General features: G+C 40.8%; 1 protein-coding gene across 1 annotated transcript in view; it reads left to right on the forward strand.

Moving 5' to 3' along the window:
- Positions 1 to 26,552, forward strand: part of LOC135511025 (protocadherin-15-like) — a 278,688-nt gene that overhangs the window by 49,491 nt on the left and 202,645 nt on the right. The window contains exons 2-3 of the mRNA XM_064932482.1: positions 3,446 to 3,564; positions 21,175 to 21,240. Coding sequence (XP_064788554.1) covers positions 3,474 to 3,564; positions 21,175 to 21,240 — 157 coding nt within the window. The 5' untranslated portion in view covers positions 3,446 to 3,473. The remainder of the gene's footprint in view (positions 1 to 3,445; positions 3,565 to 21,174; positions 21,241 to 26,552) is intronic.

The following is a 26,552-nucleotide window of genomic DNA, read 5'->3' on the forward strand; positions in this document are numbered from 1 at the left end:
TGTATAGGGAAATATATGTATGTGCTGTGTACTGTGTAATTCAATCACATAGGCTACATAGAGTGACAAGAACACACTAGGTGGTCTACTGTGATAGATGTGTCCAGCGAGGATTTGAAAACACTGAAGAAGGAAAAAAGGTTCTTAAATGGTTCTTCATCAGCTCTTAAGGTTCCTTGTAGAACTCTTGACTAATAAAGAGCCTTTGAGTTAAGTGGGGGTTCTTGACATGACATCTACTGTTCTTCAGAATTCTAAAAGGTTGAAATTTATGGAAGCCTGCAGATGTGTCCCTTTCATAGCATGTTCTCTGCTCATCAGTCAACATGCTCTGATTGATATGCATTACAATCTTCTGCATAAATATCCAAACGTTTTTTTCTTCTAATAAAAAAATGCATGCTACTCATTGATATGTTTGAAAATAGTTGCTATAATGAAATCTGGTATACTGAAGCTTGCCATATACTGTACAGTAGATGCATGGAAAGCCACGATTTCTCCTTGAGACATCAAATTGATGTTGAAAGCCCAGCAAAATGCTTTAACTGATTTATTTAATCTGCCTATGAACTCATAATGCTATTCCAAGTCGCAGGTGTAGTACAACGTAGCATATCATTGCTTGACTCCAAAACACCTGTCGTCTTTCTTTTATACGACATGACTAAAAACGGTGGATACGTGGTTTATGTCCTGCTCTCATCTGATCCTCTGAGGTAAATTGCAGCATAGCTACATCATCATCTGATGGAACATTTTGGTGAGTATCAAAGTTGGCTAGATTCGTCTAGCGTAATTTATTATAATTTATGTAAAACCATATTCCTAAATGTCAGTAATTTGTCAGTGAACAGTATAGCTACTACCAAACTGATCTGACTTGGCAGAGCACAGTAAGGTAGATAAAGTTATAACACAGACACAATGTTAAACCTGCAGTTATTACTTAACGTTAGTTAGCTATCTAGTTACCAGTATCTTTGGTTATATCTACTAACGTTAGCTGTCTTCAAGCTAGACAGTATTTCTCCTTTGGTTTACAGGGAACTCTCACACATGGTGAGGCTAGCTAGCTATTTAGCACCATGCACCATGTGATGTTAGCTAGCTAGGTACATTATCTAAGTTAGATATCTACCAAACTTGGTATGCTCGCACCAAGTCAGATCACAAAAGTATCTCTGGCCTAGTCAGATGAGTTAGCTAGCGAGCTTGGGTTTTCCAAGTTAGCTAGAAAACACACTTTTCAGTAATATCATCATGTGAGGTGTTCGGTTTTGGTTCAAACAACTATCACTCGCTAAATACGAACAGTGACTTGCTAATGTTAGTAGAACACTGTGGTGTACTGCAAACTGTTATGCCCGGTGTAGCTAACTAGCTATTTACGTTTGCTAGCATCATGCATGATATTAGCTATAACATATTAAGCTGACAATATTGGGGAAGGGACACAATTTAATGAAATATTAGATAGATAGTAATCTTGGTGATTGTTGTTTCACATGTGAATCAGTGATTCATAAGTGGGTTGTCCGTTTAATTATCTTTTCACTTTTTAGTCAGCAATGCCATGCCTATATTTTGGGCCAATGAGCACCTCACGCTGGCAGTGAGAAATGTAGCTAGTAGTGTTGCCGAACAGTTCCCCTTACTGCCAGTAAAAAAATAATAGCATATTTAATGGGTATTTTGTTTAAGTACCTATTTATTAATTTATCTCATTTAGTTAATGAAAACAATAAATTAAAAAAGAATGAAGGTACAGAATGTATTTACAATATATATGATGGAATTAACTCTTAGAAAGTCTCAACTGTTACTGTGTGTTTTTGTGATGAATTTGACATATTTGTCTGGTATTTTTTAGGACCTATTTAGTTGATCTCATTTAGTTCATGAATAAAATACAATAGATTAATTAATTTGCAGAATGTGTGGACATCATGGATTTACATAATTTATGGTTTATCCTCTCTCTCTTCTCTCTCTCTAGCTTTTGGAAGAGATGACAGCACTCATGCACAAGGACCTGGACAAGCTACTGATAACCAATCTGCCTAAAATGGCAGTCAACGTAGTTGAGAAGGCCCCAAAGAGTCCCCGGAAGATGTCATGTGCCCAGTTGCTAGATGGCTGCCGAACAGAGGTGGAGAAAGTAGGTCTGTGGTTTTCTATTATTACTCTTAAAGTTCAGTATAAAGTGGGCAGCTGCCAGGGGGGTCCACTGATTTTTCAATGGTGGCTGGCAGGCTAGGTGGCACAACAGTGGATGCTTATTCACACTTGGGCAGAGAATGTTAAAGCAATGTTCAATAACAATATAGGAGGTGTGATGAATTAAGATGTTTAATTCTGTCTTTCAGGCCATATGGTCAATAGAGCTATATTCCTGCTGCCATATATCTTCAAAGAGGATCAGCACAGTTTTGGAACACTCATTACTTTTTTGTAAGTCATTAGTGCAGTGCTCTACGATTAGATTATTGTTCACTTCTTAGATTATACTGTACCTCTATTATTGAACAATGACTTTGTTTTAAATTGTACTTTGAAATAAATGGAAATGATACTTTGTTGGAAATTGTACTTTGAGTTTGAAATGAAATGGTACTTCGTTTGAAATTGTACATTCTACTTTGTTTTGTGCTTGGTTGTATAATAAACTATTGTTATATTTGAGATTTGTTTAGTCATGATTGATTATTATTTCAATACAGTTTAAATAATTAATGTATTTTAATGAAAATTCCCGAAGCACCACCATATGAGAGAACCATTGGAGAACCAAATGTTTAGAGATCTACGTAGAACCATCAATGCTGTGCTTCAAAGGGTTGGGTTATGGTTAGGGCCAGGGTTAATTTCTAAACATTTATGTTGTTTCCTTGTGTAACCAATAATGGATCTTTGTAGAACCTTTAATGCTGGATCCTTGTGAAACTAATAATGGATCTTTGGAGCTTTAGCATTTGTTTGTTTGTTGGTAGGGCTCTTTAAAGAACCATCCCATTTATGGTTCTTCAGTGATCCCAAAAAATGTCCAATATGGCATCGCTATCAAGAACCCTATTTGGTTCCAACTTGCACCTTTATTGTTGATGCATTTATTGTGTTGGGATAATGTGATGTCTACCCAATTCACACATGATAACGTACACACAGAATGTGAGCAACACGCACATGTGTCCAACAATGGCTCAGTAACAACCTTGGCTGTTCTGTACAATTTCTGTGCATGTGTATCTGTCTTTGTTTTGTCCGCCTGCGTGTGAGTGTAGCCTATGTACACGTGCGGTCGTAGCCTGTTATTTGAATGAGTATTAGGTACGTCCATTATGAGCAGTCTTAGCTAACAGGTGTGTGCTGGACAAGAACATCTGGGCTGAAATGTGTTATCTCTGGCCATTTAACGAAGTTTCCCTCTCTTCCTCCCGTCCAGGTGGGCAGGCAATAACATTTGACAGAAGATGCGACGGGGGCCATGTCTCTTCAGATGGCTGGGGATAAGCATGGCGCTCCTCTCTCTGACCACCTACAGCTGGGCCCAGAACACAGAAGGTACAGTAGATGGACAGGCCTTAACGGGATGTGTGAAGTTGGGTATTGTGACAACAAATCAATCAATTTCCATTGTAAAATTGACAATTAAGTGTCTATTCTATTTTATATAGAATATCATATGTGCTGAGTGAAAACATGCATACTGTTTAAGGTAGACCTTTTCACTGGAGTGTATGCCTGTGACCTTTTTCGAAAAGCATAATAACAAAGAATCCAGAGATTGGCTGGTAAGATGAGGGGGTCAGGACAAATGGCCAGGACAAATTGTCTGAGTTAAGCCAGGGGGCCGAGGGAGAGCAGACTGGTAGCTAATTACTTTCTTGGATGGATGTATAGATATTCTCTATGATACTTAATCACGGTGCACTCACAGTAAGCTCCCTAGTGTCAAGCCTTTCCCTCGTCATCAATATGACTCAAAAGGCATTATGTTAAATATTTATACATCCCTCATTAATGTCAGTACAGTTTCTGAGATAGTCAGTAAATTCTGAACTGTAAAGTACAATAACCAAATACATAATCATACTTGACTTCCCCAGTGTGATACTGTTTCTAACTTGTCCCAAAGATTTTTTATTTAATTTAACTAGGCCAGTCCGTTAAGAATAAATTCTTATTTACAATGATGACCTACTGGGGAACAGTGGGTTTTAACGGCCTTGTTCAGGAGCAGAATGACAGATTTTTACCTTGTCAGCTCAGGGATTCAAACCAGCAACCTTTCAGTTACTGGCCCAACACTCTAACCACTAGGCTACCTGCCGCCCCAGGATATGTCACTTTACTTCAAGAAGTGTCCTTATTTCCTTCCTTATTTCCTTATTCCCTCCCTCCCTCCCTCCCTCCCTCCCTCCCTCCCTCCCTACTGTATTACTAAAGTATGATAATTGTACAAAAATGGAATGGAGTGCCTCCTCAAGGTGAAAGCAAAGCATTGTGGGTTCCTTGTGGAAACTGTCTAGATGCATAAACAGCCAAGCATCTGCCGCTGTTGAGTGAGGAGAGTACTGGCCTAAAATATCATAGTTTTTATTACCCCTGGAATATGGATTTATTTGTACCGTTTTACAGTTTCTGTAAAGTTAGTCTTCTTTTAATGCATTACCTTGGAGAAACCACTGAAGGTAATGCCTTCAAAGCTGCAATCTTTCACAGTTTTATAGAGTTTTGGCTGGCACGCACATCAGCTCATTAATTAGCTCCTGTCACCTTGGGGGGAAGTGAGTTCCTGCTTAAATAAGTCCTTTTTTTTCCAGAGCCTATGTGTGCCTGTGTGTGAGTGCATGTTGGAGTGTTTGTTTTGTCTGTATGCACTTAAGTGTGTTATGCGCATATGTGTTTGTGTGTGTGCAGTCGTAGCCTGTAATTTGAATGAGTGTTAGTATTACGTACGCCCATGTGTATGTTTGTGCTTTTCTTGCATCCACATGTTGAGTAGGCTTAGCAGAAGCCTGGATGGCCTTCGCATAAACAAACAAACAACAACAAAAACATTATCTTCTGACCACATTCAATCTCTTTGTGGGTAATTAAGTCTAGGCTGAGGTCTGACAATTTTACATATTTCCACTGGCCATTGTCAAGTATTTACAGTGTAATTTGATGTAACATAAAAGTCGATGGAAGAGTGTGGTAGCTAATGTTATTTTGAACTCGCTTTAGAACCGGTATCCTCAGTCAGAGTTGTTGCACTTAAACTTACATCTCTTATGTATCTACTCCATATGGATGTAAGTGACCAGACTGGCACATGATTATATATTTCCTGTACTTGTCCTCCTCGCCTCTGTGCCGTCTCTGTATTTATCTCACGGTACGGTGACCTGCTCCTGTATCAGTGGAGCTTCAGCCCACTGATTATAACTGGGGATGCAGCCTATAATTTGAACGAATACAGACGGGATAATTACACAGGGAACAGGTAGGAATTAGAGGTAGTTAGAACAATCACAAGTGAGAGTTGATTGGATCACTGCGTGGAAACACGGACGCTTGTTGAAGCATGAGAGGGAACAGTGTCTGATGTGTTTACGAGAATGTGTGTGTGTGTGTGTGTGTGTGTGTGTGTGTGTGTGTGTGTGTGTGTGTGTGTGTGTGTGTGTGTGTGTGTGTGTGTGTGTGTGTGTGTGTGTGTGTGTGTGTGTGTGTGTGTGTGTGCGTGTGTGTGTTCCCAACTGTGCATGTGCGTGCTTATTTTCTCAGTGTCACCTTGGTTTGAGCGGGCCTTCTTAGGCCATTTCCAACCATAAATCTCCCTGTCTATAGTCTCACTGTCTGTTTGTTGTCTGTCTGTCAGCATTCAAGGATACAACAAGGTTGTTACAATATACAAAAAAACATGCAACAATAATTTATATCGAAGCATGGAAATGACATGAAAACACCAATTAAAGATAAGAGAATAGTTATCGCACAGCTCTTTGTTTCTCTTTCTGCCTTTCTACAGTGTGTCCCATCCTCATGTTTCTTTCATCCTCTCTTTCCTAGAGCTCTTTCTTCACCTTCTCATCTCCACTTTGCCTCATATGCTTTAACTGTCTTACATCTCTGACAGTCAGTCTGAATACTGTGGCATGGTGCTATGCAATGCAGTATTCCCATCATGCATATCCCCTGTCTGTCCATCCACTGTCTGTCTCTATGAGGATCAGCGATCAGCAGGCCCCATAGCTTAGGAAAGGATCATGAAAGGTCAAGCCTCAATCTGGATGACAACGCACAAACCTTTCTCATACCTCTCTCTACCTCTCAATACAATCATTCAAAATCTCCTGATGTTTAGTGTGTGTGTGTGTGTGTGTGTGTGTGTGTGTGTGTGTGTGTGTGTGTACATGGACTTATTTCTGTGGTAATACACTGTACTAATGACAAGCGGCTATTATCTTTGAAGGGTTTCATCACTAGTATGTTTATTATGTCTCTCTTGAGGCTTTGATGGTTGCCCTATTCTCATTAAATAATTGGTTCTGTGAAAGTTCTCAAAGCATTAATTTGGTTGCAGCAAATGTTATCATAATACAAAAACTGTCCGGTTGTACTTATGATTATACAATGTTTGTACAAAACCTTTGCCTGATGTTGCAAGAACCTTTCCAGAACTTTACTCTCACATTTTGTTTCCGGCAGTATGTTCTAAAAACATTACTGGTACATTGTGTTATTTGATTACCTGGACACCTAAAGTTAGACAAATCCTTTACTAGAACATAATGGGGAATCTTAGCTAATATTCTGGGAATATTAATGGTTTGCTGGGATGTGTCATCTACTCAGACTCCATCTAACCTTCTCTCTCATCCCCTTCCTTCCTCTCTCTCTCTCACTCACTCACTCACTCACTCACTCACTCACTCACTCACTCACTCACTCACTCACTCACTCACTCACTCACTCACTCACTCACTCACTCACTCACTCTATCCCCCCTCCCTTGTCTCTGTCTGAAATTGTTTCTCTATTTTGGGGATTGTTTGATTAGAGGCCAGATGCGCAGACTCTGTCTAGCAGTAGCAGCCTCTAGCTGTGGGGGCAGTGGAGCGGCTGTGTGGATGTATGTTTTAATCTGGCAGCCAGCAGGCTGTAATCAGGCTCGGTGTGGCCAAGGAGGATGGGGGTTTTCTGGGCTTGGCTAAGCCTGAACTTGGCCTCTCCTGGAGCTCAACTGGTCCATGTGCAGGATCAACTCCGAGCAGTTCAATGGGAGTGTGATTGCAACACTCGAAGCAATGTCCTTTTTAACATTGATCTAGTTTTTTCCCTCAAGTGAAGGAGAATGGTTGTATATGATCTGAGTAATGCTCTCTGTAACTGTTTTCTAAACCCACCTGAGGACCTGTAAGGTAAAGAATCTGTCGATGTGCCCTTCAGCAAGGCATTTAACCCTAACGGCTGCTGTAAGTCACAATGGATACGAGCGTCTGCTAAATGAGTAAAATGGAAATGTGGTATAAAAGGGTCAATCTGCAGTTAAAACAATAAAGAGGGAACCCCACCACTTCTTTGGTAAACAGCTATGGGATGGGGCTGGAGAAATGTAAACACTCTCAAATTCATATAAATTGAGGCAGGCAACACTGAACAATTGGTGAGAGCACCAGCTTTTCCGGTTGACTGTGTGATCACGCTCTCCGTAGCCGATGTGAGTAAGACCTTTAATCTTTAAGAGTCTATTGATACACCTGTGCGCAAATCTACTGTGCCTTCAAAAATTATTCATACCCATTGACTTATTCCACATTTTGTTGTTACAGCCCTAATACAAAATTGATTAAATATGCATTTTTCTCACCCATCTACACACAATACCCCATAATGACAAAGTGAAAACATGTTTTTAGACATTTCTGTAAAATGTATTTAAAATGAAATATCTAATTTACATAAGTATTCACACCCTTGAGTCAATACTTTGTAGAAGCGCTGTTGGTGCTTCTTTCTGGGTAAGTCTTTATGGGTAAGTCTCTAAGAGCTTTCCACACCTGGCTTGTACAGCATTTGCCCATTATTCTTTAAAAAATGATTCAGACTCTGTCAAATTGGTTGTTGGTCATTGCTAGACAATCATTTTAAGGTCTTGCCATAGATTTTCAAGTAGATTTAAGTCCATACTATAACTCGATCACTCAGGAACATTCACTGTCTTCTTGGTAAGCAACTCTAGTGTAGGTTTGGCCTTGTGTTTTAGGTTATTGTCCTGCTGAAAGGTAAATTCATCTCCCAGTGTCTGGTGGAAAGCAGACTGAACCAGGTTTTCCTTTGGGATTTTAGCTGTGCTTAGCTATATCGTTTTATTTTTTTATCCTGAAAAACACCCCAGTCCTTAACGATGACAAGCATACTAATAACATAATGCAGCCACCACTATGCTTGAAAATATGGAGAGTGGCTCTACCTGATGCTGTCTTTAGAGCTCACAGTGAATAAGGTGAGCGGTAGCTGCCTGAGTTACAGTGCATTCGGAAAATATTCAGACCCCTTAACTTTTTACACATTTTTTTGCGTTTCCGATTCTGTTATTTTAAAATTGATTAAAATAATAATAATTATCATCAATATACACACAATAACCCATCATGACAAAGCAAAAAAAGGTTTTTAGAAATTGTTGCAAATTTATAAAAAAAAAATCAAAATGAAATATCACATTTACTTAAGTATTCAGACCCTTTACTTTGTGAAGCACCTTTAGCAGCGATTACATCCTCAAGCCTTCTTGGATATGAAGCTACAAGCTTGGCACACCTGTATTTGGGGAGTTTCTCCCAATCTTCTCTGCAGATCCTCTCAAGCTCTGTCAGGTTGGATGGGGAGCGTCGCTGCACAGCTATTTTCAGGTCTCTCCAGCTATGTTCGATCAGGTTCAAGCCTGGGCTATAGCTGGGCCACTCAAAGACATTCAGAGACTTGTCCCGAAGCCACTCCTGCATTGTCTTGGCTGTGTGCTTAGGGTCGTTGTCCTGTTATGAAGGTGAACCTTCGCCTAAGAGCTCTGGAGCAGGTTTTCTTCAAAGATCTCTCTCTACTTTGCTCCGCTCATCTTTCCCTCGATCCTAACAAACAACCCCAGAGCATGATGGTCTGAGTCCTTTAGGTGCCTTTGGGCAAACTCCAAACTCCAAATGTTATTTGTTTTGTCCACATGGTTAGCAGATGTTAATGCGAGTGTAGCAAAATGGTTGTTCTTCTTGTTCCGACAATGCAGTAATAACCAACGAGTAATCTAACCTAACAATTCCACAACAACTAACTTATACCCACAATGTAAAGGAATGAAATAATATGTACATAAAATATATGAATGAGTAATGAGACAGAACGGCATAGGCAATATGCAGTAGATGGTATCGAGTATAGTATATACATATGAGATGAGAAATGTAGGGTATGTAAAAATATAAAAGTGGCATAGTTTAAAATGACTAATGATACATGTATTACATCAAGATGGCAAGATGCAGTAGATGGTATCGAGTACAGTGTATATACGTATACTTATGTAATTATTTGTAATATATTTGCAAAAAAAAGTAAACCTGTTTTTGCTTTGTCGTTATGGGGTATTGTGTGGACCAAAGCGCAGCGTGGTACGTGTTCATGATAATTTATTTAAACTGAACACTGAGACAAAATAACAAAATGGAACAAAACGAAACAGTTCTGTCTGGTGCAGACACAAAACAGAAAACAACTACCCACAAAAAACAGGTGGGAAAAGGCTACCTAAGTATGGTTCCCAATCAGAGACAACGATAGACAGCTGTCCCTGATTGAGACCCATACCTGGCCAAAACAAAGAAATACAAAACATAGAAAAATGAACATAGAATGCCCACCCAAATTACACACTGACCAAACCAAAATAGAGACATAAAAAGCTCTCTAAGGTCAGGGCGTGACACTCCCATTAAAATAAATATTCAGTCATTTTGAATGTTATATTGTTTTTGTTAATCTCTGAACGTTCTATCGATTCTATGTTCTATCGATTCCTGGGGTCATTTTATGTTTTCATGTGTATCTGATACTATTGCCGTTCAAGCAGGCAGAAATTCAACCAGTGTTATATAGCTTAGCAATAAAGCTGCTCTCACTACACTGGAAGTTATTAGGAATCCGAATTTTAGATATACTGTATGACAGATGTTTTTTTCTATGTCAGATTTCAATACTGGCTGATGTCATAACGGCTTCTCTTGAATGAACCATTGATCATATTGTTTGTGATATTCCTACCTCGAGAAATGTGCACGTTAACAGAGGGTCCACCACATTTTTCCTATTGGTTTTCCTCTTCAGTCCAGGCTGCATTGCATGGTGCTGTTGAATGGCTGTTGCAAATGTCAAATTCCACTCGATCCGCAGGTTGAACATGGTGAAATTGTTGACTCCTAAATTGATAGTGTAGTTTGTTTAGTGCAGTTTGTTTACAGTTAACTAACTACTTCACATGCTGATATTGACTTTGGTATTATTGTGTGTAGCTACGTTTGCTAGATAACTACCTTGCTAGCCGGCCAGCCCACAGAGAGACCATTGCATTGTGGGTTTTGTAGTTGACTTGAGCTGCAACAGATTTCCACAACGATCTTCACATTTGCCACCAACCTTATTATGATGACAAAATGAAACATTTGTTCACCCAAAAATATTTTTTCTCACATATAAGTGTTACTTAACACTGCAAATTATAGGAATTAATGGTTTTGGGTAGATTTTTCCTTTAGCTGGCAATGGGTAGCGTTGAACAAATGCCTTCGCTGTCACTCTCAGTTCTTCACCAGCCAGCTATTGCTGGCCCCAGACCAGGGTTCCCTGCTGCCCTTCTGGATGCCACTCTATGCAAGCAGATTACACTAAGCCCCCTGGGAAATTAAGAAGTCCCTGTTCAGTTCAGTCTTCAGTCCCTCATCTAGGCATCATGCCTGCCACAACAGGGATTGGCAGGGCCATAAATGTAACCTTTGACCTTGGAGTGTTTTAAGCTGATGACGATGATCAGTGACACTGAGGTTGGGCAATCTTCCAATCTTCTCACTGCTTGGAAAGTTGAGGTAAGGCGAGGGATCTGGATTGGTTCAAGATCCCTCAGCTCTTGCCTTGAGAGAGAGAGAGGTGACATTGGAAAGGGACTCTCAGACAATTGCTCTCCGTCATCAAGGCTTAATATTTATTTAAAGGGCAGTAGTATTTATGAGTGCATAAGGAGGTATTAAAGGTTTTATGAGATGAAGGACCTGGTGTGACACTGCCTGGAAGAAAGCCATTCATCTACAGGAGTAGTGTTCTCTCCTTTCATTCTCTGTCTCTGATGGGAAGAGACTGTCTGTGGCTGGAGAATAATGTCTTAGTTATTCTGACAATCAATATGGACTGGATTGTGTGTGTATATATGCATTACTAGTTAGTTGAAAAGATGGCCCAGGTGTCCATCGGTGGTGTGAGACGATGCGTTATTATGGGAACAACTCCCATCAAATAATTATGAACAAACTGAATTCCCCATCAGCTAAAATGTGTTTTAAGAACTTTGAGTGAGCCGTGGCTATTTGATTTAGTTACTTTTTTCAGATGAAGTTGTGAAAAACGCAGAGGGCACTGATTTCATAGGCAGCTAAAAAAAAAATCTGAAAATAAAATGTCAGTGGGCAGCATTATCTCAGTGGTGCCTTGTCTGAGTGCTCTGGTAATTCAGTGCTGCTTGAAATGTCCTGTAAAGAATTAAGGCACGGTCTATTTCTGTAAGCCTGCTTCTTCTGAAAATACCTTGAAATATTTTGCAGCTTTTATATCCCAGTCATCGAACAAAGTAAGATCTTGCACAAAAACAACCACATCACATCTAAAACAGGTTAGTTGTGCCTCCATCCATCTCTGAGCCCAGTTCTTTTGTGAGGAAAAACGATAAACATTTATTAATTGAAGTTGTGTAGCTTAAGGGGGAATCGGCATGTTGATTTGTGCAGGATATTATCTCCTCAAATGAAAGCAAATTACCCCGAGGTTCTAATTAGAATATTTAGATTGTCCTTGGACTAAGCTCCTGGAGTGTATAGTGCCTTGATTACCAATTACTGATGGAATACTGTGTCTTTAACATTTTCTGTTTTTTCTCCTATACTCAACTAATTTGACTGTGAACAAAAGAGATATATCCATTAAAGCAATGTTCCCCTCTCTATGGTTTGTGAGATGGCTAATTAAACATTAGTCTCGATGCTCCGGTGCTCGTTGATCTGCTTTGGTAATCCTAATTGTGGATAGACGTTTGTTGTTGAATGAATTATTATTCGATGTCTATTGCACTAATGCTATGCATTGTCTGGAGGTACATACTGTAGATCGAGTTACTGCAGTGCTTGTTGATCAGGTTGGTGTCCCTTCCTTCTGCGCCGTCAGAAACCCATCTATACACAATACCCCATAATGACGAAGAGAAAACATGTTTTCAGACATTTTAGCAAATGTATTGAAAAATGAATACAGAAATATCTCATTCACATAAGTATTCACACCCCTGAGTCAATACATGTTATAATCACCTTTGGCAGCAATTATAGCTGTGAGTCTTTCTGGGTCTCTAAGAGCTTTGCACACCTGGTTTGTAAAACATTTGCACGTTATTTTCTTAATTATTCAAGCTCTGTCAAGTTGGTTGTTGATCATTGCTTAAACAGACATTTTCATGTCCTGCGATAGATTTTCAAGTCAATTTAAGTCAAAACTGTAACTAGGCCACTCAGCAACATTCAACGTCATCTTGGTAAGCAACTCCCGTGTATATTTGGCCTTGTGTTTTAGGTTATTGTCCTGCTGAATGGTAAAGTTGTCTCCCGGTGTCAGGCGTGTGCGTACTTGTGGTGAAGTCAGCTGCAGGAGAGCAGAGAATTGTGAACAGGCACACACTTTATTACGGCAGGAGAGATATACAGATGGGCGCAGCTGCGTCAAAAACCTCCTTAAGCCAACAAGGCAAAGTGTATAGCGCGCACAAATATCACACAACATAAATGTATAGCAATACAAATAAGCTTAGTGAAAACACATGGAAAATAACAAACGCTTAGCCTAGTGCGTACAACATGTAACACACATAGTTTCACACAAAGACATGAGGGGGAACAGAGGAATAAAAACATGTAGGATGATTGGGGAAACCAGGTGTGAATGGGACAAGACAAAACCAATGGAAAATTGAAGAATGGAGCGTCGATGGCTAGAAAGCCGGTGACGTTGAACGCCAAACGCCGCCCGAACAAGGAGAGGAGCTGACTCGACGGAAGTCGTGACACCCAGTATCTGTTGGAAAGCAGACTGAACCAGGATTTACTCTAGGTTTTTGCCTACGCTTACCTCTATTCCATTTCTTTTTATCCCCCCAAAAAACTCCCTTGCCGATGACAAGCATATCCATAACATGATGCAGCCACTACCATGCTTGAAAATATGAAGAGTGATACACTTTGTATCAATGTGTTCTTATATTTGCCCCAAACATAACGTTTTGTATTAAGGAAATAGTGTTAATTTCTTTGCCACATTTTTAGCAGTTTTACAGTGCCTTATTGTAAACAGGATGTGTGTTTTGGAATATTTGTGTTCCCTACAGTCTTCTTTCTTTTCACTCTGCCACTTAGGTAAAGTGGAGAAACTACAATGTTGTTGATCCGTCCTCAGTTTTCTCCTATTACAGCTCTGTTTTCTCCATTCAACTCTGGAACTGTTTTAGTCACAATTGGCCTGATGGTGAAATCCCTGAGCGGTTTATTTCCTCTCCGGTTACCGAGTTAGGAAGGATGCCTGTATCTCTGTAGTGACTTATCCACAGTGTAATTAATAGCTTAACAATGCTCAAAGGGATATTCAATGTATTGTTTTTTTCCATCTACCAATAGGTTCCCTTTGCGAGGCATTGGAAAACCTCCCTGGTCTTTGTGGTTGAATCTATGTTTGAAATTCACTGCTCGACTGGGGGACCTTACAGATAATTGTATATGTGGGGTACAGAGATGAGGTAGTCATTCAAAAATCATGTTAAACACCGTTATAGCACACAAAGGGAGTCCATGCAACTTATTATGTGACTTTGTTAAGCACATTTTTACTCCTGAACTTATTTTGGCTTGCCATAACAAAGGGGTTGAATATTTACTTATTTTATTTATTTTTAAATGTTTTATTTCACCTTTATTTAACCAGGTAGGCTAGTTGAGAACAAGTTCTCATTTACAACTGCGACCTGGCCAAGATAAAGCAAAGCAGTTCGACACATACAACAACACAGAGTTACACATGGAATAAACAAACATACAGTCAATAATATAGTAACAAAAATACTTACATTTCAGCATTTCGTTTTAATTCATTTGTAAACGTTTCTCAAAACATACTTACTTTATTTAACCCTTAATTTACCAGGTAAGTTGACTGAGAACACATTCTCATTTACAGCAATGACCCGGGGAATAGTTACAGGGATGAATGAGCCAATTAGAAGCTGGGGATGATGAGGTGGCCATGATGTTATAAGGGACAGATTGGACATTTATGAAGACTTCACCTTACACAGGGCAATGTCCGCAATCACTGCCCTGGGGTATTGGGATATTGTTTTCAGACCAGAGGAAAGAGTGCCTCCTACTGGCCCTCCAACACCACTTCCAGCAGCATCTGGTCTCCCTTCCAGGGACCAACTAAGTCCAAACCTGCTTAGGTATGCTGCTGGCCAATTCCACTTTGACATTATGGGGCATTGTGTGTATGCCAGTGACACAACATCTCAATTTAATCTATTTTAAATTCAGGCTGTAACGCAACAAAATGTGTAAAAAGTAAAGGGTTGCGAATACTTCCTGAAGACACTGTATGTGATCCTAATTGTGGAAAGACCATGATGTTGAGATCATTGTTCCTGAAAGATGTCCTTCTTGTTCTTAAAGTATGTCCCTCTATTTCAGACAATTGTAACCTAATGCTTTTTCCTGGTTATTGTATGATTGTCTCAAGTATAGGCTACATTTCCCATGCATCTACCACTAAGTGGCTTCACTCTCAGGATCGCTCCAAGCTACACTGGAGGTGAATCAATGGGATGTTCAGCATAGCCCTGTAAATAACTTTGGTCACATTGCATTGGACATGCAGTCCTGGTAGATACCCAGGCCTCTGGTTACAGAGACACTGATGATCAGTAAAGAGTGTCAAGTCATCAGAGTATCATGTTACCCATGACACACCATGCTGTCGCACCCTCACGCTCAGTCCACATAGGACTGTTGGGGACTCATTTTGACCATTTAACACATTTAACATTTAAGTCATTTGGCAGACGCTCTTATCCAGAGCGACTTACAAATTGGTGAATTCACCTTATGACATCCAGTGGAACAGCCACTTTACAATAGTGCATCTAAATCATTTAAGAGGGGGGGGGGGGTGAGAAGGATTACTTTGTCCTATCCTAGTTATTCCTTAAAGAGGTGGGGTTTCAGGTGTCTCCGGAAGGTGGTGATTGACTCCGCTGTCCTGGCGTCGTGACCCTTTTCTCTCTCAGCTATAGTGTCTTGCTGCAGAATATACAGTATCTCTTTACTAAGCACATTTGGGCTCAATCTTTTCAGAAAAGGAATCCAAATCTGTTGAATGAATTGGTTGTTGACCCTTATTGCAGTTTGGTTTTAGTTCTCTGTACGTTGTCCCCTCCTGTAGAATAGTTAAACATATGTTCCAAGCTAGCCTCCACTCCCCCTGATATTCTCTGTTTGTATTGATTACTTGTACATCATTCTCTATACACTTGGTCCAACACTCCTGATTGTGTGTGTGTGTGTGTGTGTGTGTGTGTGTGTGTGTGTGTGTGTGTGTGTGTGTGTGTGTGTGTGTGTGTGTGTGTGTGTGTGTGTGCACGGGTTGGGGGGGGAGCGAGAGAGGTATATGTCCTCCCATCTCCCTCTGTCATTCCTCTTTCTCTGTCCTTCCCTCTGGTGTGTCTGCCCCCACCTGCCTTTCGTTGTATCTCTCTATGTCTTATTTTTCTCACGGTCTTACACGTCAATTCAGAGCATCCCAAATATGTTCAATGGGTGACATGTCTGGTGAGTATGCCAGCCATGGAAGAACTGGGACATTTTCAGCTTCCAGATATTGTGTACAGATCCTTGCGACATGGGGACATGCATTTTCATGTTGAACCATGAGGTGATGGCAGCGGATGAATGGCACGGCAATGGACCTCCAGGATCTCTTCACGGTACCTCTGTGCATTCAAATTGTCATGGGTAAAATGCAATTGTGTTTATTTTCCGTAGCTTATGCTTGCCCATACCCATACCCCAACACCACCGTGGGGGACTCTGATCACAACGTTGACATCAGGAAACCACTCGCCCATATGACGCCATACACGCTGTCTGCCATCTGCCCGGTATAGTTGAACCCGAGATTCATCCGCGAAAAGCACACTTCTCCAGCATGCCAATGGCCATCGAAGGTGAGCATTTGCCCACTGAAGTCGGTTACGACGTCGAACTGCAGTCAGGTCAAGACCCTGGACAAGCATGCAGATGAGCTTCCTTGAGACGGTTTCTGACAGTTTGTGCAGTCATTCTTTGGTTGTACAAACCCACAGTTTCATCAGCTCTCCGGGTGACTGGTTTCAGACGGTCCCGCAGTTGAAGAAGCTAGATGTTGAGGTCCTTGGCTGGTGTGGTTACAAGTGGTCTGGCTGTTTAGACGTACTGCCAAATTCTATAAAACAACATTGGAGGCAGCTTATGGTAGAGAAGGGAACATTAAATTGTATGTCAACAGCTCTGGTGAACATTCCTGCAGTCAGCTTACCAATTGCACGCTCCCTTCAAAACATGAGACATCTGTGACATTGTGTTGTGCACATTTTAGAGTGGCCTTTTCTGTCAAGGTGCACCTGTGTAATGCTGTTTAATCAGCTACTTGATATGCCACACCTGTCAGGTGGATTATCTTGGAAAAATAGAAATGCTCACTAACAGGGATGTAAACACATTTGTGCACAAAATTTGAGAGAAATAAGCTTTTTGTGCATGTGGAACATTTAAGTGATCTTTTATTTCAGCTCATGAAACATGGGAGCAACACTTTACATATTGTCCAGTACATTACGACAAGCAGTGGTGTAAAGTACTAAAGTAAAAATACTTTAAAGTACTACTTAAGTAGTTTTTTTATATATATCTGTACTTTACTTTACTATTTATATTTTTGACTACTATTTTTTTTTAAAGAAAATTACCCCATACATTTTCCCTGACACACTAGTTACATTTTTAAATGCTTAGCAGGACAGCAATAGGGTCCAATTCACACACTTATCAAGAGAACATCCATAAAAATAAATAAATATATATACAGTGTATAAATTGATCCCATCTGTTTTAGTTAATATAAGGAATTTAAAATTATTTCTACTTTTACTTTTGATACTTAAGTATATTTGAGCAATTACATTTACTTTTGACACTTAAGTATATTTAAAACCAAATACTTTTACTCTCGTAATATTTTTCTTGGTGACTTTCACTTTTACTTGAGTCATTTTCTATTACGTATCTTTACTTTTACTAAAGTATGACAATTGCGTACTTTTTCTACCACTGGCGACAAGCTGTGTGTTCTTCCAAATATGTTCGCTTTCCTGCTTGCTGGCTGCACAATGCACTCCTTATGTTTTTGGCTCTTGTACCCCTTTCCCTATTGGACCAAGTTAACTCGATGCATACCGCCTGACTTCACAATTGAGCTTTTTAGGATTTGCCCTGGCCTGCCAGATACGTCGATACATCAATAAGCAGCTTTGCCGTGGTGTGTGTATATGTCTATACCAACTTCAACAGTAGGCTTCATTAGCAACCTGAGGAACGTTACAGCCTATGGTATTTAGGAATTTCAGCATGACTAAGCTATGTTTACTATGAATACAGAATTCCAGGGGTGGGACAGTGATCGGAACCATCTCTGATATTCTCTTTTAACTCTGGGACCCCACCCGAGAGGGAAGAGTCCCAGACGAAGAATGTCAGAAAACAAACACACAAATACCCTGGAACAAATGTAAACACCAGATGAAATATGGTGTTCTCTTTTCTCTTTGGCTTTGTAGTCAACATGTGTCTCTTGACTGTGCTGACTTTAAAGCTGATGTGGTTATTATGTGTGTGTGTGTGTCTTGCTGCCCTTCTGCTGCAGTGTGTGCTCTAATCTCAACAGGGGACCATTAACAGAGCAATACAAGCCATTGTTCTTCCTCCCTGCTGGAGAATATTCTTCTCAAAGCAGGCTTTTGACATTACTACACACACACACACACACACACACACACACACACACACACACACACACACACACACACACACACACACACACACACACACACACACACACACACACACACACACACACACACAGATGCAATAAAACCAACTGACTCCTTGGGATCCTAAGGTCTTGCTAAAGGTCTCATTTTAAGAGACATTCTGCACACACACATAGTTACACACATACACCTACACACACATACACACACACCCTCATACACACCTAAACATACTCCCACTCTCCCTTTCTCTCCACATATTTGCTCAGAGCTGATGAGCATACTCATTTTCATGTGCTGTGTTGTGTATGCCTCAGATTGGTAGGTCGGACCACTTTCTATTTTTGTCTGAATCAAAGGAAATGTAGATCTCTGTGTTTCTCCAGCAGATGCATTCATTAATCTAATTGCTGTGAAATTGTAGGAAATCTGAACTCCTATATCAGTGCTCATACTCCTACTCCTAACAGATTAGCTGTGCAGTTACAAAATGACTGAAATGAGATGAGTGGTGTGTCACCTTACTGATGAATTAAACCTCTGAATTAATACACACATAGACAGCATACATATGAATGCTTTTTCTCTGTCGCATTTCAAATGAATGTGCATCTACCTGAAGTCGAAAATGGACACAAACTGGATGAAATGAATACACAATTTCATGAAACAACTGAACTTTCAAATATTGTGGCACCCCTTATTGCCATTGAATCACTAATTATCATGCGTAGCTGTGCTAGAGAAAAAAAAACAAATGGATATAACAGCGAATTCAAGCCTGCAGTTGTATTACTGATTCATGTGCACTTTTAAACCTTCACATTACTGGAAGGGCTCGTGGCCATGAATATTTGATGGGAAAACGATCGGCCCGTTCGCACCTAGCGACAGGTGTTTAGTTGCGTAAGAGGAGTTAAGCAACAGACTGCCATTGAGGAACCTTAGAGGGGCCTATTTTCTCTGTCCCTCTCTGATGACACACAGACGTATTGTAAGGAGACACCTGGGCTGGACAACAGATCACATGTGTCCCTCAACATGCCGTAGACAGGGACAATAGTTGCTGAATGAGTTATAGTGAGAGTCAACTTGTTCTCCGTCTCCAGTAAACATTCTCCTTGAACCTGGTCTCTCAGCATCTCTAAGAATGTCACTGCTGATGTCAGTAAGGTACATACTGTCGGTTCATGGACATGGGCCATAATATGTGCCTTTTAAAAAGTGTGCCATTATGTAATTATGTGGGAAATTCCTTTCTTGGGTGCCAGTAAGGTGCATAGGTTCGTCATATGTGTCTCTAAACAGTGAGCTATCAAGTAATTAAGTGGGAAATGATTTTCTTGGAGAAAGACAGTAAAGTACCATCTAAGTATTGCTAACGTCAGTCAGGTATAGTCAGTAAGGTGTGTGTGTGTGTGTGTGTGTGTGTGTGTGTGTGTGTGTGTGTGTGTGTGTGTGTGTGTGTGTGTGTGTGTGTGTGTGTGTGTGTGTGTGTGTGTGTGTGTGTGTGTGTGTGTGTGTATGTACGTATGTATGCCTCTGAAGAGTTCACTTAAGTAATTATGTTCAAAACAAACATGTATCATGAGTTTTTAAGTCAGAAAATGTATGCAACAATTTAAGATGGCCCCTTTAAGTAATATATGGTAATATATGTCATTATTTCCAAACTACAGTTATCATTTCCAAACTACAAGAAAAAAGGCTAACTTTGTTGTGGTGGATGTATCTTGTTTCCTACTCCCATGCCAAATGAAGTCCATCTAAATATTGCTTTTATAGAGATGTTATTTTGATTCACTGACTCTCTATTCCTTCACTCCACTCCCCCCTTTCCTCTCCTGTTTTTATCTCTCTCTCTCTCCTCTAACATCAAACCTCTCCTCCAAACCATCATGCTATTCTTTTCTCCCATGATTCTTTTCTGCTTTCCTTCTATGGCACCATTAACCCTGACCTCTAAAGACTGGCAGTATGAGGGTAAGAGGGTAGACCTTCACTTTTCCTCTCTCTCGCTCTCCCTTTCTCTCGGCATTAAGTGTATATTGACTCTCAACTAGGGTTGCAAAGCTACCGGTAATTTAACAAAGCTAATAAACAGTTTACCTATGTCAATCTATGGTAACTTTGGTAATTTATACTTGAATAACAAAAAAATATGTATATATTAAACATCAATGGTATTCACTAAGTTGATGGTTTATGTTTAGGATAATGTCATTCTTTGTCATTGTATTTTTTTAATCATCTTATTTTATATATTTTTATTTGTGATAAGGCCACACAGAGGGCCAGAGATAATTACAGACCAAAAAGGACACTAAATGTCTTAGTGTTAATTATATAAAATCATTGACTACCAAAATGCTGGTAGTTACTGTAGTTTATTTTTTAGTAATATACCCTACCTTTGCAACCCTTCTCAATACCTTTCTCCTGTCTTTCTCTGTCATACAGTCATCACTGAAGCGCAATTCTCTCTTTGTACTCTGAGTAGTTCCCATCTGTGCATCTCCTGTACTGGACACTGTGCTCGTGTTGTCACCCACATGGTTGTCATATATTGTCATCATGTATTATAGTGAATTGGTCATCACTGTGCTTTTGCGTCAGTGTCGTTCAAGCCATCAATGTTCTTCAACAGTCATAGAAATGATGCAACCATTCTTAATCAGTTATGACAATTTATGTCAGCGTATAACATAAGGCTCTTTGTGGTGTTAATGTGTTTTATTGCCTTCTCTCTCCGCATACAGAATGTAAACTGTCTCGGTCAGGCCCCCCTGCTACCATAGTGACCATCGATGAAGAGAGCCCCAATGGTATGTACTTCCTTTTTATTTTCTCTGTACAGTACCTGCTGTTCAATATAGACCATATCATACATTACAACACAGAGTTGAAGTACCGGTACTTGGATTTCTAAGTTAAGAGTCGACTGGTATGCTACTGGGTGGCCAATCAAACCTCTACCCAAGATCCCAGGCTAGGAGCCTTTGTGCTCCTGTTGAGAACACATCTAGCTTAAAGACCTCAGTTACCTGTAGCACTATACTTTCTATTTACCTAATTAGCTCGATGAAAATCAACTTGTTGCAGGCACTTGTTATTGTGTACTATGTGTGTGTGTGTGTGTGTGTGTGTGTGTTGGCCTCCCCAGGCAGGGGACGTGTGTGCTTGGTACAGATGGTGCTTGTCGTGGTGGTGCGGTGTGGGGCTCCATTAGTGTATAGACCGCTCTCAACCGAGGACTGTACGGCTATGCATGGCTGTGTGCAACTGGTGACGGCTACAGCTCTGAGTGTGTTCAAGGACTCAGGGATGTCGCTAAACAGATGTGCACCAGTTGTTGGGGTCAAGTGTGCCGAAATCCTTCTCCAGTTTCCTCATTATTATCTTCCTCCACCTTTTGCCTCTTTTCCTCCTCCTCCTCCTCCTCTACTGCTAATATAGTTTTTGCTGGTGAGGTGAGATGTTGCACCGTGCAGATTCATTTTATGTGTTTTTTTTCAACTGGTAAAAGGAATTTGGTTGAGAGTGAAGTAACTTCCAGCTGAGAAGCAGGTGGACCTGCCTCAAAGTGGCTCCCTGCAGGAATAAGCTCTGCAGGTTAACAACATTTAATGAGCAGTTTTCAGTGAGCATGCTTTTCTGGGTCTGTTTATACAGTCAGTTTATTATTTCACACGCGCTTCACTGGGCTGTCACATCATACTGGAGTTGCCTCTCACAGGTGTGTGTGTGTGAGCGTACGAGCTCGACTCCATTTGCCTGTGCTCGTGCATCTCTGTTTCTGCTTTGCTGTTGTTTTGTTCTGGGTATGATTTATCGAAATTGAGAGCTGTTGTTTTTCAGTTTTGGGTGGAGCTTTTTAAAAGACAAAACGCAAAACAACCAGACCCTTGTAATGGATGTCACAATGTCCTTCCCAGCCCAAACTCTCCATACATGTCCTTCCCAGCCCTACTCTCCATACATGTCCTTCCCAGCCCTACCTCTCCATACATGTCCTTCCCAGCCCTACTCTCCATACATGTCCTTCCCAGCTCTACCTCTCCATACACGTCCTTCCCAGCCCTACCTCTCCATACACGTCCTTCCCAGCCCTACCTCTCCATACATGTCCTTCCCAGCCCTACCTCTCCATACATGTCCTTCCCATCCCTACCTCTCCATACACGTCCTTCCCAGCCCTACCTCTCCATACATGTCCTTCCCAGCCCTACCTCTCCATACACGTCCTTCCCAGCCCTACCTCTCCATACACGTCCTTCCCAGCCCTACCTCTCCATACAGGTCCTTCCCAGCCCTACCTCTCCATACATGTCCTTCCCAGCCCTACCTCTCCATACACGTCCTTCCCAGCCCTACCTCTCCATACACGTCCTTCCCAGCCCTACCTCTCCATACAGGTCCTTCCCAGCCCTACCTCTCCATACAGGTCCTTCCCAGCCCTACCTCTCCATACATGTCCTTCCCAGCCCTACCTCTCCATACACGTCCTTCCCAGCCCTACCTCTCCATACATGTCCTTCCCAGCCCTACCTCTCCATACATGTCCTTCCCAGCCCTACCTCTCCATACATGTCCTTCCCAGCCCTACCTCTCCATACACGTCCTTCCCAGCCCTACCTCTCCATACATGTCCTTCCCAGCCCTACCTCTCCATACATGTCCTTCCCAGCCCTACCTCTCCATACACGTCCTTCCCAGCCCGACCTCCCCATATGTGTTACTGTGATATGGCCATGATGGATTGTCTAGGGAATGTGTTAGACTGCCATGCATTCCCTTTTAAAAAACAGAATAATCATCAGTCCTTCGCCATTTGCTTTGTCTGTAGGTTTCCAAGAAATGTCCTCGTTTTAGAATGTGTTTTGCATCACTTGAGGGACGAATACATCATAAGCCTTGTGATAGAAGACTTGAATCAGTTGCTGAAATTCTATTTTCAAAAGATTATTTCAATGGCCATTCATTGAAGAACAGAGTAGCCTGCACACTGCTCTTGCTCATATAACTTTGTTTTTTTAACCTGTTACACTCATGGGAATTGGCCTATATGCGTGTAGGGCCCAGTTCAAATGTTTCAAACAGAAGAAATATGAGAAGCATATGCACAACTATAGTAGGAATTGAAAGGAAACTGAAAGTGAGGACACATTTTGAGCATTTGACATTTTCTGTACTTTTCGCAGCATTTGTCAATACCGAAATCTGACTCTTGATAGATTGAGTACCATAATAAGAATATACAGTGCCTTGCGAAAGTATTCGGCCCCCTTGAACTTTGCGACCTTTTGCCACATTTCAAGCTTCAAACATAAAGATATAAAACTGTTTTTTTTTGTGAAGAATCAACAACAAGTGGGACACAATCATGAAGTGGAACGACATTTATTGGATATTTCAAACTTTTTTAACAAATCAAAAACTGAAAAATTGGGCGTGCAAAATTATTCAGCCCCCTTAAGTTAATACTTTGTAGCGCCACCTTTTGCTGCGATTACAGCTGTAAGTCGCTTGGGGTATGTCTCTATCAGTTTTGCACATCGAGAGACTGACATTTTTTCCCATTCCTCCTTGCAAAACAGCTCGAGCTCAGTGAGGTTGGATGGAGAGCATTTGTGAACAGCAGTTTTCAGTTCTTTCCACAGATTCTCGATTGGATTCAGGTCTGGACTTTGACTTGGCCATTCTAACACCTGGATATGTTTATTTTTGAACCATTCCATTGTAGATTTTGCTTTATGTTTTGGATCATTGTCTTGTTGGAAGACAAATCTCCGCCCCAGTCTCAGGTCTTTTGCAGACTCCATCAGGTTTTCTTCAAGAATGGTCCTGTATTTGGCTCCATCCATCTTCCCATCAATTTTAACCATCTTCCCTGTCACTGCTGAAGAAAAGCAGGCCCAAACCATGATGCTGCCACCACCATGTTTGACAGTGGGGATGGTGTGTTCAGGGTTATGGGCTGTGTTGCTTTTACGCCAAACATAACGTTTTGCATTGTTGCCAAAAAGTTCAATTTTGGTTTCATCTGACCAGAGCACCTTCTTCCACATGTTTGGTGTGTCTCCCAGGTGGATGGTGGCAAACTTTAAACGACACGTTTTATGGATATCTTTAAGAAATTGCTTTCTTCTTGCCACTCTTCCATAAAGGCCAGATTTGTGCAATATACGACTGATTGTTGTCCTATGGACAGAGTCTCCCACCTCAGCTGTAGATCTCTGCAGTTCATCCAGAGTGATCATGGGCCTCTTGGCTGCATCTCTGATCAGTCTTCTCCTTGTATGAGCTGAAAGTTTAGAGGGATGGCCAGGTCTTGGTAGATTTGCAGTGGTCTGATACTCCTTCCATTTCAATATTATCGCTTGCACAGTGCTCCTTGGGATGTTTAAAGCTTGGGAAATCTTTTTGTATCCAAATCCGGCTTTAAACTTCTTCACAACAGTATCTCGGACCTGCCTGGTGTGTTCCTTGTTTTTCATGATGCTCTCTACGCTTTTAATGGACCTCTGAGACTATCACAGTGCAGGTGCATTTATACGGAGACCTGATTACACACAGGTGGATTGTATTTAACATCATTAGTCATTTAGGTCAACATTGGATCATTCAGAGATCCTCATCCTTCTGGAGAGAGTTTGCTGCACTGAAAGTAAAGGGGCTGAATAATTTTGCACGCCCAATTTTTCAGTTTTTGATTTGTTAAAAAAGTTTGAAATATCCAATAAATGTCGTTCCACTTCATGATTGTGTCCCACTTGTTGTTGATTCTTCACATAAAAATACAGTTTTATATCTTTATGTTTGAAGCCTGAAATGTGGCAAAAGGTCGCAAAGTTCAAGGGGGCCGAATACTTTCGCAAGGCACTGTACATGGAAAATGTGGGGATGTCCAACATAAGACAAGAAAAAAGGGACAAGGGTTTGAGTAGATGTCTTAACAGCTGATTTGACTCAAGGAAATTAATGAAAGTCATGTCACAACACAGTGTTAGCCTTTCACAAGGCACTTCGTTGAAACAGATTGTAATTGTGGTGTGCAAAGAATGGATCCATGAGCACATTCAGGTACTTGTTTTGTAGCCAATTTTCTTCACAATAGACAAACATCGGTATGTTTGCTGTACAATTACAATTATGATATGGCGTCATTCCCCAAATTGTTCTGAGTAGAATAAGCCTATCATAAACATTAATACTGTAAATGACATGAGTTTTATAATATTTATGTTTTTTTATGTTGTTGCTAAGGAAGAAATGGACCCAAATTTTGACGTCAATTTCCATTGTCAATCGTACCATCATTGGTGTATTGAATGGGATAATGCAACGGGAAGCATTGTATTGACCTTACTGAGAGAAGATGAGGATTGCATATTACAGAGTATGACTTAAAGGGAAGCAATATGATGCCTGTATTCAAATCATCCTCCTCATGTATATCATCTATACAATTCCAAGATTGATTGATGAGGACTTATTGGTCAGCTGGTGATATACTGATAGAAGGGTGAAGAGATGGATAGGGAGATAGGTTGAGCAATGTAAAAGATGGCTAGGAGGACTGAGTGATACATTGCTATATAGATGACTAAACAAAGCACTTGCTTATTATTGTTTATGTTCAGGCTTAGCTTTATTCTAGACATGCTTTTCTCATTACAGCTCACCATGTCTGCCTACTGGGGCCTCTGTGCAGTCTGAGAATACCAAGGGCTCACAAGGGGATATGACTGCTCATTCAGATGGAACATAGCATGTTTAATTTATCCAAAATGCTTGTTGTGCAGTCACTCTGACAGGTGCCAGAAAGATTCAAAGTATCACTTCACCATTTATAGCCGATTTCTATCGTAAAGACAAAGCTTGTTTTGTTTTGGCTTTTTTGCTGGTTCAATGTAGGAGAAAGCAAATGTGTTTTTTCCCAGGTTTCAACTGCAGTTAATCGGATTGAAGAGATTTCTATCTGGGGGATAAAGGATATGGGCTGTCTGCAGGTGCAGAGAGAGACGGGAACCGAACTAGAGAGAGAGCATTACAGATGTGAGTGGAGGTAGAGAAAGGACGTTGGAGAGCGAGAGGAAGGACGGCGAGAAGGAGAGTGAGAAGACGGAAAAAGAGA

Source organism: Oncorhynchus masou, chromosome 23 (genome assembly GCF_036934945.1).
Source record: "Oncorhynchus masou masou isolate Uvic2021 chromosome 23, UVic_Omas_1.1, whole genome shotgun sequence".
NCBI classification, from domain to species: Eukaryota; Metazoa; Chordata; class Actinopteri; order Salmoniformes; family Salmonidae; genus Oncorhynchus; species Oncorhynchus masou.